This window comes from Tenrec ecaudatus, chromosome 16 (genome assembly GCF_050624435.1).
Source record: "Tenrec ecaudatus isolate mTenEca1 chromosome 16, mTenEca1.hap1, whole genome shotgun sequence".
In the NCBI taxonomy this organism is placed as follows: domain Eukaryota; kingdom Metazoa; phylum Chordata; class Mammalia; order Afrosoricida; family Tenrecidae; genus Tenrec; species Tenrec ecaudatus.
In genome coordinates this window covers 96,374,450-96,390,851 of record NC_134545.1, presented here as the reverse complement: position 1 = coordinate 96,390,851, position 16,402 = coordinate 96,374,450, and the positions used below count along the sequence as shown (strand labels likewise).

Sequence of the window (16,402 nt, the reverse complement as noted above, 5' to 3'; positions counted from 1 at the left end):
CACACCCAAGAACAAGCTAGCAAAGTGCCCTTCTCCCAAAGCCTGACCCCCTTTATGGCTCCTTCCTTTGCCTCGCTTCCCCTTTCCAGCTCTCTCCGCGGAGCCTTGCCGACTTCCTCTGGAAACATTACCTGTATGATGGGAATGTTCAGCGATTTCATTTGCCCTCAACTGATGTCTTGCTCCCGCTTATTAAAGAAATGTTATCTTCCACACGCCTTTGATGCCCTTGTGAGGCCGTGGTTTGAACCCTAAAGCCACTTTAGGGGAGAAAGATGGAACAATCTACTTCCAAAAAGATGCGCTGCTGTGGGAACTGTGTTGGGTGCAGCCGTGGGAACTCAGTTGGGCTACAGAAGTCAGACTCAAGCTGCTGCCGATTTGGGGAGGGGTGTTAGGCCAACCCAGGCGGTGGTATCCTGCACCTCTCGCCCATGCGGCTCTTCCCAGGTACACACGAGACAGAAGTAAAACTGAAATATGTCAAAGGCTATTATTCAGATAATGGCAACTTCATTTTTTTGGTAAAAATGAATTTGTGGTTCTCAAGTAAATTTTAAATTGTTTTGAGGGACAGGATTGGCTCTTCCATCTCCAAAGTTTGCCGACCCCTGGGCCCATCTACTCATTACTAAGTGACATAAAAACTATTTATCATCCAGATTGTCTGAGTATCTTCCCTACTTAACACCCATGCACAAACCTTGCTGACAACAGTAATTTATGGTGGCAGTTACTATGTGGAGATCACCTTTGGCCAAGAGCATGTTTAATGAATGAAGCCCAATTCTAATTTCTTGGGATCCAATAAACATTTGTTGGTGAAGGTGAAGGTTCTACTGTGCTAGATTTAAGTGTACCCCCTGTAAATGTCTTTGAAAGCGAATATCCTGATCTTTATTTTTCCAAAACCCCAATTTCAAAGTTTATTTCATGTGGACCAAAATGGCAACCCTGCACTGTGGGCCAGGGTTGATTTTGATGAGATTAGTAAAGGGGAGGGGGCATCCAAATGGCAGGGTGGGTGCATCTGAATCGTCTTCACAAGGAGGGAGGAGGGTTAAGGAGGATCAGTCCAGAACTGATTCCTCGGCGATGGAGGTCAGACATGCCTCCTCTCTCCAACCCTTTCACCAATTCTGACCCTGGCCCTCCCTCCCGTGGTGCTCTGGCCTTCTCTGGTGGGTTTGATAATATATTGTAATGGCCACACGGAACTCACAGACCATACTTACAGCTAGGGGGTTTATTAAGAAAGTAAGAGTTTACACTTCAGGTTCAGGAATGACTTGGGATAGAGTTCTTAGGTTAGGGAAGCTTCTTGCCCATGCCAAAAGGTCCTTCTGGTCTCTTGGACCAACCTGGAGTATGTCCTGATATTGGCAAGCATTACAAAACTACTCAGCGCAACCAGTAAGTGCCTGGAGGTATCCCACTCTGTAAGTAAGCCTTGGCTAACAGTGATCGGATCTCCTGCTTCATGGGTCAGGTTGAGAAGCTTAGCTCCACAAAGTGCCTAAGGGCACCCCATTCTGCCAAGAACCCTCCAGCCCAAAGGTCCTCGGCTTTATTATTCCATTGGTTGGCACACTCACTGTGACACCATGCTCAACATACCAGCTTGCCCTGGTCTCCTGATTCTGTAGCTATTTCTCACCATCTTGAGCCACTTCCAATGCTATATCTCTCCATCTCCTGGGTCTAAGAAGTTCTCACCTCCAGGACCTGAAGTCCAAAGGAAGCACTCTACTCCCATTTCTTCTTCTGGGGACAGCAAGGCACCCAATTGCTGGCTCTGGGATGACTGATTTTAAGCCCAGAGGAATAGCAAAATTGACCAATCCCCTCATTAGGGTTCCAAACACCATATTTGCATAGGACAATGCCATCCCGGGTATCCAACAAGCAAGCGGCCTACCTCTCTTGGTGGGCCACAAGGAGCCCTGGTGGTGTAGTGTTTCCGTGCTGAGCTGCTAAGTGCCAAGTCAGCAGGTCTGAACCACCAGCCACTCCTTGAGATAATGACACGGCTTCCTACTCCTGTAAAGAGTTAGGGTAGCCGGGCTCTGTGGCACAATGGATGGCGCATTGGACTCCTACCTCTTCCCAACAAGTGATTTAAAGAGTTAGAGTCTCAGAAACCCCCAAGGGCAGTTCCACCTATAGGCAGAATCAACTGAACGGCAGTGAGTTTGGTTCTTGGTTTTCATTTGATCTTTTGGTGAGAATCACCATACCACGGAGAGAAAGACCAGATAAATGTGGTATGTTGCACCAAAGAGGATGTTGGTATGATTACCCAACATGATGCTTTATTTTTCTTCGCAAATGGCCAGTCTTCAAAAAAGCTTTTTTTCCTTATCTGTCAGTCAGTTGGTTTCTTCCTCTGTCTAAATAAATAGATATTTATTTAACTACGACTTAGAGTTTATATCTCAAGAAGCAAAGGGGCAACACAGCACCATACATGAATGATGGCCTACCATGGCAGTCCCTTTGATAATGACTTTACTTGAAAAAACATACTCTTCAATAAAAAGAAATTATTTTTTAATGTTCACTTTGTTCTCTTATGGCAACGTTGAAAAACACTGTAGCCCAACAGGAAATACAGACGAAAAGCTTCAAATGTGGAGCACACATACAAAAAAGCCGTTTTTCAAGCTTATGCCCGTCAAGTTTTCCACTTGATATAAGTCGTACACAAAGTCTTAGTCCAATGGGAGCCCATGCTGTGCAAATTCTGTAGCGCCCACCTCAGAAAATTCTGTTAAATACATAAACACTGATGAAAAGAAAACTTCTGGGCAAGGGAAGTCAGACTCAAAGGGAAAAATAAACCTGATTAAAAAAAAGAATCCTAAGGAGAGTTATATGAGTGCCACAAGGTCATGAGCTTAATGTCTCTCACTGTACTATTTGAAAGCAAATGGGCATTTCAGCGATCGGCTTTGGTCGTCGCTCATTTTCTCAACTCACAGAGATACAACCGGTGAGAGCGGCTTCCCAGGTATCGTACACACCAACTGGAAAAGCGATTGGCCTTATGGGGTAAGACACTTTTACAAAGAAGTATAATACTTTTTAATGGATTAAAAATGAAGCCTATGAATTCACTTGGACCACCTAAGGAGAAGGTTCTCCAAAGAGGGTTTAAATGACATCCTTTTTCTTACCCACTATGGAGCTCACTAATATCTCATAGACCCTCACAAAGTAAATTGAAGAGCATTTTGAAAATATTCTGTAAGAACGTTGCCCCAAGGACAACCTCCTCTGTTCTTTTCATTGGGCCGCCCTCGCTCCTAGAGAAGTGAGACTTGAATAGGTTGGAATTACAAAGTGATAACTATACTCAATATGACTATTTTGCAAGTTGGAAAACTTAAAAACATTCAATGGATATAGTCGTGTAATTCTCAGCATTGAAAAAAAAACCCCATGTCTATTTAAAAGACACATCCTTGAGACTCTGAAAATAGACCTACAAATTCTACCATCAAAGATAATGAATAGAAGCTTTTTCAGGAGAAAACTTTTTCTGCCTAAAGGCTCAATAATTTAATAAGATTTTCTCTCTCTCTAAAATAGGTAGGATTCGATAATATTGGAAATTAGCATTAACCCAATAGTCTCATCCTATTTTCTGTCCCCATGTTAGAAAAAACGTTGGTGGTACTACATATAAAAATTTGGTGCTATAGGAAAATCCTGCTCCCAGGTTACAAAGGGGCACTTCGGTAGCACTATGGGATGTTATCCACAAGACTGGTGGTTCAAAAGCCATCAGCCGCACCTCAGGAGAAAGACGGAGCATTCTGTTAAGATTTAGTCTCGGAAGCCCTAGGTAGGATCGCAATGAGGCAGAATTCACTCAAAACCAGTGAGTCTGCTTGGGGATGTGGTGGACAGAATATGAAGCGCTTGTTTGTCATTATTGCTGTAATCATCCGAACATGGCCTCTCTGGCCTCCAACCTGCAAATCGGTGTTTATAAACACAGCATTCTCTGCTCAGAGAACCAAGACTGTGACAGCTCCCTTGCTTGTATCCTTGTAGCCCTTGGCACTCATTAGGGCTCAGTGTTATAAACTAAGAATTATTCCTTAGAGCATGAAATCAGATGGTCAGTCTGGAAGCTGTTTCTAGCTTTGTGGCGTGTCAGCAAATCACACGATCTCTCTGTACTATTCTCTTACGCATACAATGCAAAGAAAAAAAGCTGAATGACTGCAGAGAGCAGTCGTGAGGACTAACAGGGGGTTTGGACGTAGGGCACTGGGCAGAAGTGGCTGGTCCATGTCAAGTGGTCAATAAACACTGTAGTATGTCCAAGCAAAAGGCCATGGGGGGTAAGGGAACTGGCAGGTCTCTGAGTGAGGGAAGAGATCTGCAGATCTTCCTCATGATAGCGGAGTGGATGGCTGGCAGACAGATGGAACCCCACTGCACAGAGATCAATAACCAAGTGGGAGCTGGGGTGAGGTGGCCTGAGGTGACAACTGACAACACAAGGCATAGAGAGTAGGAACCAGGTTAGAAAACGGTGCCGATTAGTAGTCAAAGACCTAAGGCTACTGATGGTAGGCACACTCTCTCATGGTCCGAGAGGGACTCCAAGGTCTCCTGGGTCCACAGGTGCACAGTCAGAGGTGTCTAAACTGCTTACAGCACCTTTTTCACACACTGAAAGCAGCAAACCCCACGCTTCCTGCCCTTTCCCAGTCTTCTGTCTTTCATTAACCACACAGCCTCCATTAATTTTGTTCCTATTTGTACTGTAATTCTGGGACATTTGCCTCGGGGTGGGGGTGGGGGTGGAATATAACATAATTTCAGATAGACTGGACGATAACCCCGAGTTTTAAGTATTTTGCCCCTAAACTCAAAATTGCTATGCCCACAGCTAAAAGTCATACCTGTTAGAAGGAACTGCAAAAAAAGAAGAGCCACTTTTAATTTGGAGATTCCAGAAGAAGAACTTAGAAGACATGCTATAGCAGATCAAGCCAGCGGCTCATGCACACAGCACAGTGCTTGGTCTTTGATGACTGCTCGCAATGAAATTCTGTTAAAGAGTCTAATTGTCCTCCTGCTGCGTCGGTCTAAGATTCAAACGTACCAGCTTCAGCTCTTTAGCTGGATGTCATGTACTCACCCCTTTGCCCCTTCTCTATTCAATGCAACTGTGCGATCCACACACAGCTTTACCAGTGTTTCCAAAGAAGCAGCCGCCATGGAAGAAACATGACCGGTAGTGACTAGCTGGGGGTAAATAGCACTTAAAAACAATCACGTGCTTTTTCTAAAACCAAACGCATTCTGGATGCCACTCTATTGAGTAGGTTTTCCCAAAGTGGCAAAAACCACCTTTGATTGGACAAAATAGTTCGTAGAAATTTCAAAAGTGACTCCAGAATTTTAGAAGGTGAGTTTTATTATTTACGTGGAAGACATGAGCGATCAATTAAAAGCATATGAACAGCTATCAAGTTAATAACTAGAAAGGTATGTCAGAATTTTTAAGTATATCAGAATAATTCTGAAAGACAACCTCTTTTACTGGTGGTAGCTTATGAAAATGAGTTCTATAGCCTTCCTTTTAAACTTTCAAAATACTTGAATACGAGGAAGTTTCCAAAGGTTGGTGGAAAAAAAGGAATGAAAAGATATAATGAAAAATTTGTCCACAAAATCTGTGCTGCCCCCTCGCGTACATAACCTTATGGGATAGAATCTGGTGTTCGGTTTCCATTTTGCAGAAGTATGAAATATGTAGAGAAGTCCAGAGATTCCTCTGAGGCACACACATGATTGAAGCAAGGAACAGGTAAAAGTGGTTGCCTCTAGAGGTGATTTTACAACTATTTTTAATATAACTGCACGATGGACGTATATGATATGTGAACCAATGTCAATAAAACAATATTTAAAAAGGAATGGTTGTCTCATTCACCCCACCCCCGTTTTTCTCTAATTCACGAAAACAGGCAGTAGCTCTAGATTTTGTGATAACTGGAAGTTCTAAAACACATCAGAGAGCTCAAAATAAAGTTGCCAATTTTGTTATTTTTCTAGGGAACGGCAACAACAAATTAATTGCTACTTATAATTTCTATCGTATTGTAAAACGATCTTTTCTTTTAATTTCCCCAAATAGGGAAAAGATCATCTTAGAAAGAGGGAAGTCCTTTAACCTCATAAAATTCGCTTTCTGAGAAAGTCCCGGCATCCAGCATTTTCCCCCCTTTTGCTGTGCACTGGTGAGAAGCTGTGTGGTCTGGGGCTGGTCCTCGAGGCAGTAATTGGAAATCTTCTTCCTCCTTGGGCTGCTTCCTAAGCTACACTTGCTCTTCCACATCTTTTCCTCCTCTTTATGTTGCAGGCACTAAGAAGAAGAAAGCAGTAGCCACTAAAACTTTTCCCTCTTCAGAGTCTATTCCTCTACCGCTACTGTAAAAACACCTTGTGAGTCACGATGCCCCATCGGAACCCAGAGCGACCATCTGCCTGGGTTTGGGGCAGCACGGAAGCAGGACATGCAGAGGGAGCACGGTGCCCACTAGAAGGAAGGGCTCCCGTATCGTTTTCCAGGCAGGAAAGGGCAGGGGAAATGCTTTGGGACTTCTTTCCCATTTCTTACTCCTCGTCCAAACTCATCCAAGGAAATCCATGAGCGCAATGACTTCTGTCTAAACCAGTGGTTCTCAACCTTCCTCATGCCATGGCCCTTTCATACAGTTCCTCATGTTGTGACTCCCCAAACATAAACAAAAATTTCGTTGCTACTTCATAACTGTAATTTTGCTACTGTGATGAATTGGGGGACCCCTGTGAAAGGTTGTTCGACCCCCAAAGGGGTCATAACCCACAGGTTGAGAACTGCTGATCTAAATGGAGGCTGTCCCACACATCTTTGCTTCCATCACCACCCACCTCCATGCCTCCTCCTACACTATGATAAGAAGTTCCTATATCTTAAAAACAGCTAACCTTCTAATTGTTTAAGATGGAATGAGCTAAGAGTCATCAAATTGAACTAAAAAGTCCATGGGGATTCTGGTTTGTTTATAGGCTATACTTTTTTCGGTTTTGTTTTTAAGCTTGTTTTGGTGACTTAGGTGAAGGTTTACAGAGCAGTTCATCATTTCATATTCAACAATTTCTGGAATCTCCCAATGGCTTGTCCTGTAGCCACCATTTTCGGCCCTAGCTCCTTCTTGTTGGATATCATCTTCCTTTTTACCCAAGTTCACACCTGTCCACCTATTACTTCTCCTCCCACTTCCATCAGAGTCTGTTTCTTTTAGTGTGAAAGCCTTTTCTTCATATTTTAAGTACCAGCGGCCTCATCTGATGAGCGTCATTGGTGGCACTCATTTCACTCCGCAGGATGTCCTCCAGGCTCGTCCATGGCATGAGGCCTTTCACAGAGTCGCGCTTCCTTAACGCCGAGTTCTGCTTATATCGGTTCCTCTGAAATTGGTAGTTTTTCATGTTGTCTGTGTTGGTAATTTGTTGTGGACATTATGGTCACTTCCTCCAAATAAAATCAAACCCCTCCCCACAAATCGCATCACCGTCCGCAAGTCACAGTCTCTGAGGAGGATGCTCCACAGGCTGTGCAGTGACAGGAAGGCGGTTGATCATCCAACCCCATCAGTCCCATCAAACCTCGTGATGATGTCCCAGCCAGGAGGTCTCCAAAGGAAACCCGCGACGTGGAGAGAAGCTCATGCAAAGCAGGCTGGCAGACGGTCTTGTTGCAGAGGAGCAGGGTCACGAGAAGCCCCAAGGACTCATTCCCAGGGGAGCATCAGAGGACCACAGCGGTTCATCTTTGTTCCTGTCTGACATATGCATTTCAACAACGACCCGAAAATTGCTATGACTTAGAGATCGACACCGGAATATCATCAAATGACCACACCCTCATATTAAAACGTATACCTGCGTAGTGTTTTTTAAGGTATATTAGTCGAGTACATATCATCATGGCTTTGTTTTGTTTTAATTTAAGAATATTATGCGGGATCTTATCAATGTTATCAATGGGATCTGAAACAGAAGTCCAGAGAGGTTGTATGATGGTTGCAGAGCTGGGACTCAGCTTCCCAAACTTATTGGGCTACCGTCTCCTTTGTAGAAAAAAAAATGGACTCAGTACCCAGCTGGCATGGAAATGTTTTATACTCCAGCCCATCGCCCCAGGTATCGCATAGGCACCAGCTGCTGCAGGCCCATCCGATTGCTCCTGTAGCCCTCTGTGGGAAGACCCACCCTGAGAAACACTCAGTTAGATGCTCAACCAGGTCCTTCGACTACATGTTTAAGGGGGTTTTCCACGGAACACATTCTTAAAGCTAAGCCCAAGAACAAAAGGGGGACCTGAAAGCAAGGCCTGGCTTTCATTCTAATCCAGGAAGAAAGCCAATCTCTCAAGAACTCTCAAAGAAGAGCTGCCTATCATATAAACATAGTAAACAATGGGGCGGAGGCAGGGAGATGTGGGTGAAAATTCATTGGTTTTCTTACCATTATTAATACATGTGCTATTTTTGTTCTCCCCAGTCACTTTTCTAGAGTTCTTCACGGAAGTCTGACACGATAGGGATTCCCGGGAACCCAGGGAAAGAAATCATAGTGGCCAATCATAAATGAATCAAAGCCAGTCCTCACTGTTTCCATTACCCCTGGTCTCTCAAGAGAAATACTGCAGTGACACTGAATCTTGAAAAGTGACGAGACTAATGTAAACCACGTGCTTTTGTGGTTTACGTACCGGGTCACATATACAGTATTCCATAATTCCCAACAGCATCAAAGGGGTTACATACAATCTATGCTTTGCAACACCAAGCAAAAACAACAGGTAGATGAAAGAAAGCTGTGCCCACTGCGGAGTTGGCGCACGTTTATTAACCATGTAAGATCACGGCAGCTAGTGCACGGAACGCGTGTCGCGAAGGGCTTGTCTATTTTAAGGAGGCGAGCCTCTGAAAGCCAAATCAGCACTCAGCAACAGCCAGTGCCCATGCATTAACTGATACCGCTAAGATTTGAACATTACGATATGATAACATCGTAATAATATTACGTAATTATTATAATATAACAAGATCTATTTTGAACGTAATGGTCACAGTATAAACATCAGTTTAAACAGTATAAACACAGTATAAACATCAGTATAAACAGCTTGCTTTGACTCTTCTTTCTCTCAAAACAGAAGACCGTAAAGCCCAGACTCACCAGGAATCATTTCCAAGGGCAGGGCGAGCGAGCACGGCAAACCAGGCGTGGTTACCGTATTTGCCTCTGCCCCTCCTCTTGGAGCTGGATGAAAACGTTAATTTTTACATATGTGAATAAATGGTGAAAGAGCGAGCGGCTGGCGGTGGGCACCATATGCTGGCGGGTGGGTAAACTGACACCATGTAACTGCATATTAAGACAAATGTAGAATTTACACAAAGTATTCCACCGCTTTTCAGATGTATACTTTTAAACCTCAGGAACTGTTTTCAGTAGATGTCATGCCTTTTAACTTGAAAAAAGATAAGCGCAAATAAGCTCCCAATTGTCTCCCCAATATGTAAACCACATCTCGGGCTGCTGTCTCTGCTTCTCCTTTGAAGTTTCCCTGAAATGTCATGTGTGGTGAAGACTGCTGTGCGTAAGCAAGACAATTTGCTCACTCTCAGAATCCTTACCGGTTTCCACTGCTAGTTGGTATCCAGCCTCTAGTCTCTGAGATGACCTTTCCAGCCTCTCTGTGTTATCGAGCAGATGTGCCCTCTGCAAAAGAAAAAGGGGGAGAAAATTCAGACGGCTGGCTACAATGTGCTTCCCGCCCCCCCCCCCCTTAAAAAATAATGCTTTCGTATGTCCTAACATTTAAGGGGAGGGGGTGGTGGAAGGAGCACATCCCATAATGGATAATTTTTAGCAAGTCTTCCACTGTAAAAACCACTACAATGGGCAGATTTGCAATCGATTCAGCATGGGCCATCCATTTTTGTTTTCTTTTGTTTTAGAAGGCAGACTCCTGCTGTGTGGCCCCAGGGATCTTACACCGGAGCACTGGCACGCTTATGGAGACCCAGTCACCTGGCACCCTCCAGTCTATGCAGAGGCAGGCGTGTATGTGCAGCGCCACAATCCCTATTTGTATTGGTTTTTTACAAAAACTAAAATCCAATCATTTACTAAAACAAACAAACCCATTTGGTCTTTTGCCTCCTACAGAAAATCCATTTTAACAGGAACTGGATTTTTAAGAGGCTGTGCCTCAATTTTGGATGGACAGCCAGATACTACCTAGAACAACACAGGCAACCAGGACAGAAAGTTAAGTGCAGCAGTGCTGGTACCAAGGCAGCTCGGGGCTGCCGCTGCCACCACCAGCAACCATGAGACACGTGCTTCGCCACGCACATGATGTACGCTACATGGCACTCGGTTTGACATGAACTTGGAACAGGTAGCGCTTTTTGTTTATGAACTAAAGCTGTAATGATTGCATACAGCTATTTTACCTCATACCTGATGGTGCAATAAGAGGACTTGCTCCTGATTCTGAGGCTCTTAACTTGCCTCTTGAGAGTTCGACTCTTTATTTTGGTAAACTACAATAAATAGGCACGGGTTCAACCAGGCCGCCCAATTTCCATAAGGCAATCATGAATGTGAATGGAAAAGAATATTGCCCATACACGTAAAAGGCTGTATCTATGTGTGTGTTTCCTTATAAACACTTAGAAATGCATGTCTCTGTGTATCTGAATATTTGTGTTTGTATGTGCACACACCGCACCCTCACCTTCCCAAGTCAGTTTTGGTCTCAGGTCGAAAAGAAAGAAAAAGCACAACCACAACGCCAACAACTTTGTGTTGTTGACAGATGTCACTTAAAATCGAAGAAATGCCTTCTAATAATAATACAAAAAGGAGGTGCCACACATAGTATCCGAGTGGCTGTCGAGCGAAACGATCTACCTTGCTCTAATGAGCCCCCACGGATCTTGGAGACGCGAGCTGTATTGACATGCACACTTAAGCTAATGCACCTAGACCAGTACCTCCAAGCACTAGCAGCCAGGGATGCTGACAGAATATCTCGCTTCCATCTTCAAAGCAAGGAAGTGATTAGTATGTTATCATTACCATTCAAAACGTGATTTCCTTATTCCCTCCCGGCATAGGTGACACATCTGAGATGCGGCCAGACGTTGGAGGCAGCTAAAGCCACATCAAAGCTTTCCTTGGGAAAAAAAATATTGGGGGGGGGGAGGGGGTGCGCAGAGGTTGCAGGGGAGGGAGTCATTAAAACAATGCATTTAGAACAGAGAGATAGGGACCTGATGTGAAGGTCAGAAAGCTTGCAAAACAGCCTATAATAATGACTAGAGTTATCTAATATACAGTGGAGAAGTTAATAGAAAAATTGCCTGTCTTCTACCTCCACACCTGCAAAGTAAAACAAAAACAACTAAATAAATAAAAGGGAGTCAGGAATGGAAGGCTTCTAATATCAAGAAAAATAAAATCACTGCAGGCTCTGGTTGAGGATCAAAAAAAAAAGTGGGGTTTCTATGTGTTTGGGATTGATGACTGTTTTTCACATAAAATTAAACACTTTCCACAGTTTCTCAAAATTAGCGTTCTTGCTCCTAATTCTCTCTGCAGGCAATGGCTCTGCAGGTAGGGAGCCCTCTTCCCTTCCAGAACGATGATTTTTCTACCTAACAAAGGGCTTCAACTTCACATGGAGGAGTCCCGATAAAGGTATCAGATCAGAAAACCAGGCGTCTATCTGAATTTTAATCCAGAATAAGGGTACAAAAGAGTGTGGGCTCATCTTCCTATTGAGAAGAAGTCCTCGTGTTAAACGGAAAACATTTAGCTACTGGAGATCAAAACATAATACTCATCAAAGATCGGTACAGGAAATGGACACTCTAATAAGATGAAAACGTATAATGTAGGAAATAAAGCATTAAATGTAGAATGAGGGGGGTTGGGGTAGTAAGGGGTATCCCATGAAAGACAGCCGAATCAGATTACGCAATGTGTGGCTAGGCTGGTGTTCTAAATTTTTCAAAGAACTTTTACGAAAAGATGCACATTCCTCAAAAACGGCAGTGGGGCTCCTCCAGGCCAGCTCCATTTCATCCGAGGGACTCTGCCCGCAAGCGGCCTCTCCTGTTTACCAGGCGCTTTCCAGCAGGCCTTCATTTTGTGTTTTGGAATCTCTTGACTTAAGTCCAACTAAAATCAAGTTCTTGCAGCAGCGGCGCTATGGACATTGTTCCGGGTCGTGCGGCCCTGGTCGCACGAGAATGAAAGGGACTCCGCTCCGGGAGCAGCAGGCGCTTTCAACTTGCCCACCCCCCTCCATCCCAAACTCACTCCCTCACCCTCACCCTCCGCAGCCCTTTTCAAAGCAGGTAAAGTGCCGCTGTGCAGGGGGCGGGGGGGGGGGGCGCTGCAGACAGAGCTCCACGTGCGTGGGGGGCTGGCGCACCCAGCGAGCAGAGGTGGAGGGTTCCCACGGCGGGCGGGCGCGCTGCGCACAGCCAGCACCGGTCCCAAGCAAGGACCGCCGGGCCACAGGCAAACACCCCTCTTCGTAGCTTAGGTACTGGCCAGCCGAAATCTGGGGAACTCTCCCGATAGGAGTGCGCTTTGAATCCTGGCTGAGAAGCAAACACTGCTGAGCAAACCCTAAACCAATGTCGGGGCCCCACCACGCTCCACCCTACAGTAGAAATGATCAACCCCTAACAGGGCTGTTACCAGAGGGGAAAAAAAGAGAAGAAAGTCTCCCCTTTGTCATGCAAGGGAATGCTTCCGATCATAGGCCCATCCCAGGCATTCCAGGACCCCAACTGAAGACTCTACAGGCGCAACAAAAGAGCCAGGCCCAGGAACAGTACGGGAACACGTGTTAAAGGGACCGCGGCCGGCCGGATCCGGGCAGCGGTCAGAAAGGGCGCTTGGAGCCCACGCCATTCAGCTTCGCAAAACAAAATCTTTGCTCGCAAATGCTGACGGGAAGAAGGCGCGCGATTTTATCTATCCTATTCACGGCTTTAATTGAAGGGGAGAGTGTCCTGTGCATGGCACACACAGGGAGGGTTCCAGGTTATTGTGAGGGTCCAACCCTTACTGAAAATCCAGTCCTTGGGCCGGGGCAGACGCAAACACACGAGCAAAGTCTCGAAATATGATGTTGATGTCTCATCTATCACCCACCGAAGCTGCAGGGGGCTTGCTTTCGTGTAGCACACGCTCCCAGGAAAGGCACACCCAAAGCACAGAACGGTGAGGTTTCTGTTTATCCCCCGCACCCCTCCTTCACCTTACAGGTCCTTATTACTTTTACTCCGGGTGGGCTCGCCCCAGAACACCTCGAGTGAGGGCAGCTGTTGAGCAGCTTAAGCTGGGGGCTTCTAAACCGGCACGCCCATCGCCCGGAGAACGATGGCATTCTCACACCTGTACAAGGAAAAGAATCGAGGGCATCCCCGTCAGTGGACTCACAACACGCACACCTAAAGCGGAGTGCCCAGATGACTGTACGCAGTTAGGCGGTGCTCTTCAAATTACACTAGAGTCCATTTATTTCATGACCTGACCCAAAAGAGACCCCGACTTCTAAATATATATAATAATGGCTCTATCGTTGATAGGGATACCAAAGGATATTTGATTTTTGGCCTAATGAAAATAAATAAGAGAATCGGCCAGCATCCCTCATGGACGATGAGATAAAAATGTGTAAACGCTGCCACAAATGTTTGCTGGGTTACAACAAGTCTGGAGCTGCGTTATGAAGCAGTCTAGCAAATTCATGAAAAGGAGAATTCACTCGGGTGCTGTTTCCGACAAGTGGGGAAGTGTTTCACAATGAGGAGCACTTCGGCTATTCTTAGGGATCTGTGTACACAGACTAGTAGGGCATTTATAACACGCGTGTGCTTCCTGGGAAGGATAATGGGCTTTGGGGTGAGGAAGGAGTTGATTTAAAAACCGCTTTCGGTAAAGCGTATCAGAATATCTCAAGAACCATTACCATAGTCCCGTATGTCCCTTTTTGAGAAACGGATACAAATAAAATAAATCTGAACTTGGAGTCCCCCCCAACCACCACACCCTGGAATCCCCGTAAGGAGGGCTCCTTTCTTTTTCCGTTTTCTTCCGCCTTTAAGGCGTGACGCCACTAGACAACAATGGTGTCTGGGACAATAAACGTGATGAGGATGTAGCTGTTTTAACCGACGGTCAGTGGAGAATATGGATAAACAATATAATCAATAAGCTGGCTAGGCACAGAGTTCCCTTGAAAAATGGACTCAAAGACCTACTTCAGATTTAGGAAAATCCATCTTACCAAGGGGCAATGCAGAATTTAAAGAAAAAAATAAAAGCTAGGAAGTACTCACCTCTTCACGTAATTTTATCAACTGCAACATGAATGCAAAAAAAAAAGATAAAAAGGAGAGAAATGGCAGGAAAGAAAGATCAGTTGTGTGACAGGAAACAGAATTAACATTGACAATTTATCTGTTTACATGTTTAGCATTTAAAAATCACAGACAAACACATTAAAAGAACCTAAACATAGACTACATGCAGAGTTTTTTGAACGACTAAAGATCACTTTCTCACACTGTCACATTAAACAAAGAGAATAGTGTGAAATTCTCTTTTAAAGTACATCTAAGACACCATCATGAAATAAAGGGGAACGACTTCATAGAAGTCTATATTATAAAGAAAGAAAACAAGTTTACTGTTCCTTTCTTCTAAGACGGTACCACTGAAGAGGTTTTGTACATACAAGTTTTTGAGATGTTTCCCTATTTTTGAGTCATGACAGCCGATTTCATATTTTACCTATAAACGACAATGACTAATAGTTCAGGCTTTGATCCCAATGAGTATTTAAAGCAGCCACCTATTTTGTTTAGAATGTCATACATCTGCCTACCCTAGTAATAGAATTGTATTTGAAGGTAACATTATTTTATTTCTGAATAAGTTATGCCAAGTGAGATAGCATCTATCTGAGACAAAGAGATCAGAAATATATCTCATGAGCCATAGATATGTATGTACATATTCAGAGTTAATTTTTCAGCTTTCTTCTTCGTCGTCATCAGGGGCCACTACTCCCACCACATAAACTGGCTTTATTTCCCCTTTGGAACGGCTTCTTCCTTTTCCTGTTTGTTTGAGCATTTATAAATTGGGCCATCTCAGGGCCCCAAGTTCTCCCACTCCATTTGCATTACAGACCATTTTCACGAAAGCCTAATAAAAAGCCAGTCTTCGCCAGGTGGTAAATTTGCCTATAAACATTTTCCCATTTGTCTTAAAGAAAACAGATTAAAACCAAGTTGCTTTACTTGTTAGAAATGATAAGAATGCTATACCTCTACATCTGGCTCACGGTGAGTGTGTGTGTGTGTGTGTGTGTAAATTTGAAAGTATTCTAAAGCACAAAGACCAGTGTAGACTTGATACGACTCCCACCGTTTCTGCAATGAGCAGAAACTGAAACCTAGAAACTGTAAGAGACCAAGAAGCCACAGGCGAGGTCTGAAATCTGCGGTCGGTCCTCAGAAAGTCCAGGTCTACAGCTGATCATTTCTAAACATCCAAATATCTGTAACATCTGTTATAACTCTTGACTTCTGCAGGCCGATAAATTAAACGATTGCTTTGGGAGAAGCGTGCATGAGCTGCTCACTCTAAGTCTTTGTAAAAGTATCATGCTTACTATAGCCCGATTTCTCGACGCTTAATGCAGTTTTTGTTTCCAATCCCAGGGAGCCGGCATGTGCTCCAGCTTCTTCTGTTACTTCATTTCTTCTATGAACAGTGGCTCCAGGACAAAAGAACGAGACTTCAAAACTGTTCAGAAACCTTTATTGAAGCGGCAGAATATTCTATACTGTCTCCCGCACATTTAACCGGAACTTTTAATATCAGCCTTTCAAAATAAAAAGTTGTCATTCTTTCTAGTGGACATATTGCGCTACAGCGTGTAGAGGTAAAACACTTCACGTGAAAAGTCACTGTTCTTTCCTAGGAGGAAAAATGTAAACCAAACTGCGGCCTATCACATATTGGAATCTTTCTCCTTGGCTATCTGAACATCATTGGGGGGGAAGGGGGGCGGAGGCCCAGATGAATTCTTCTTAGAAAGAGATTTTCGGAGCATTGATCCTACTGCTGTCTCTTCTTGCTGGGACACCATTCTTCAGTCGACTGTGAAACTTAAAGGGCCAAAGTTTAAAACTACTCCTCTGCAATAGAGACCATTTGGGGCATGCCCCCCTGCCATAATCAATGAGTGTTTAAAAATGCCCCCCATTTGTTTTTTCAATAGGTG

The 16,402-nt window shown here is 44.3% G+C and overlaps 1 protein-coding gene across 5 annotated transcripts in view; it reads right to left on the bottom strand.

The window, feature by feature from the left end:
* The window catches only part of VTI1A (vesicle transport through interaction with t-SNAREs 1A), a 393,311-nt gene that overhangs the window by 279,548 nt on the left and 97,361 nt on the right, over positions 1–16,402 (bottom strand). For 3 of the 5 annotated variants that reach the window (XM_075534598.1, XM_075534600.1, XM_075534596.1), the window contains one exon: positions 9,714–9,798. In XM_075534598.1, coding sequence (XP_075390713.1) covers positions 9,714–9,798 — 85 coding nt within the window. Of the gene's footprint in view, positions 1–9,713; positions 9,799–14,447; positions 14,469–16,402 lie in introns of all 5 variants that reach the window. The other 2 variants (XM_075534597.1, XM_075534595.1) reach the window with 1 other exon arrangement.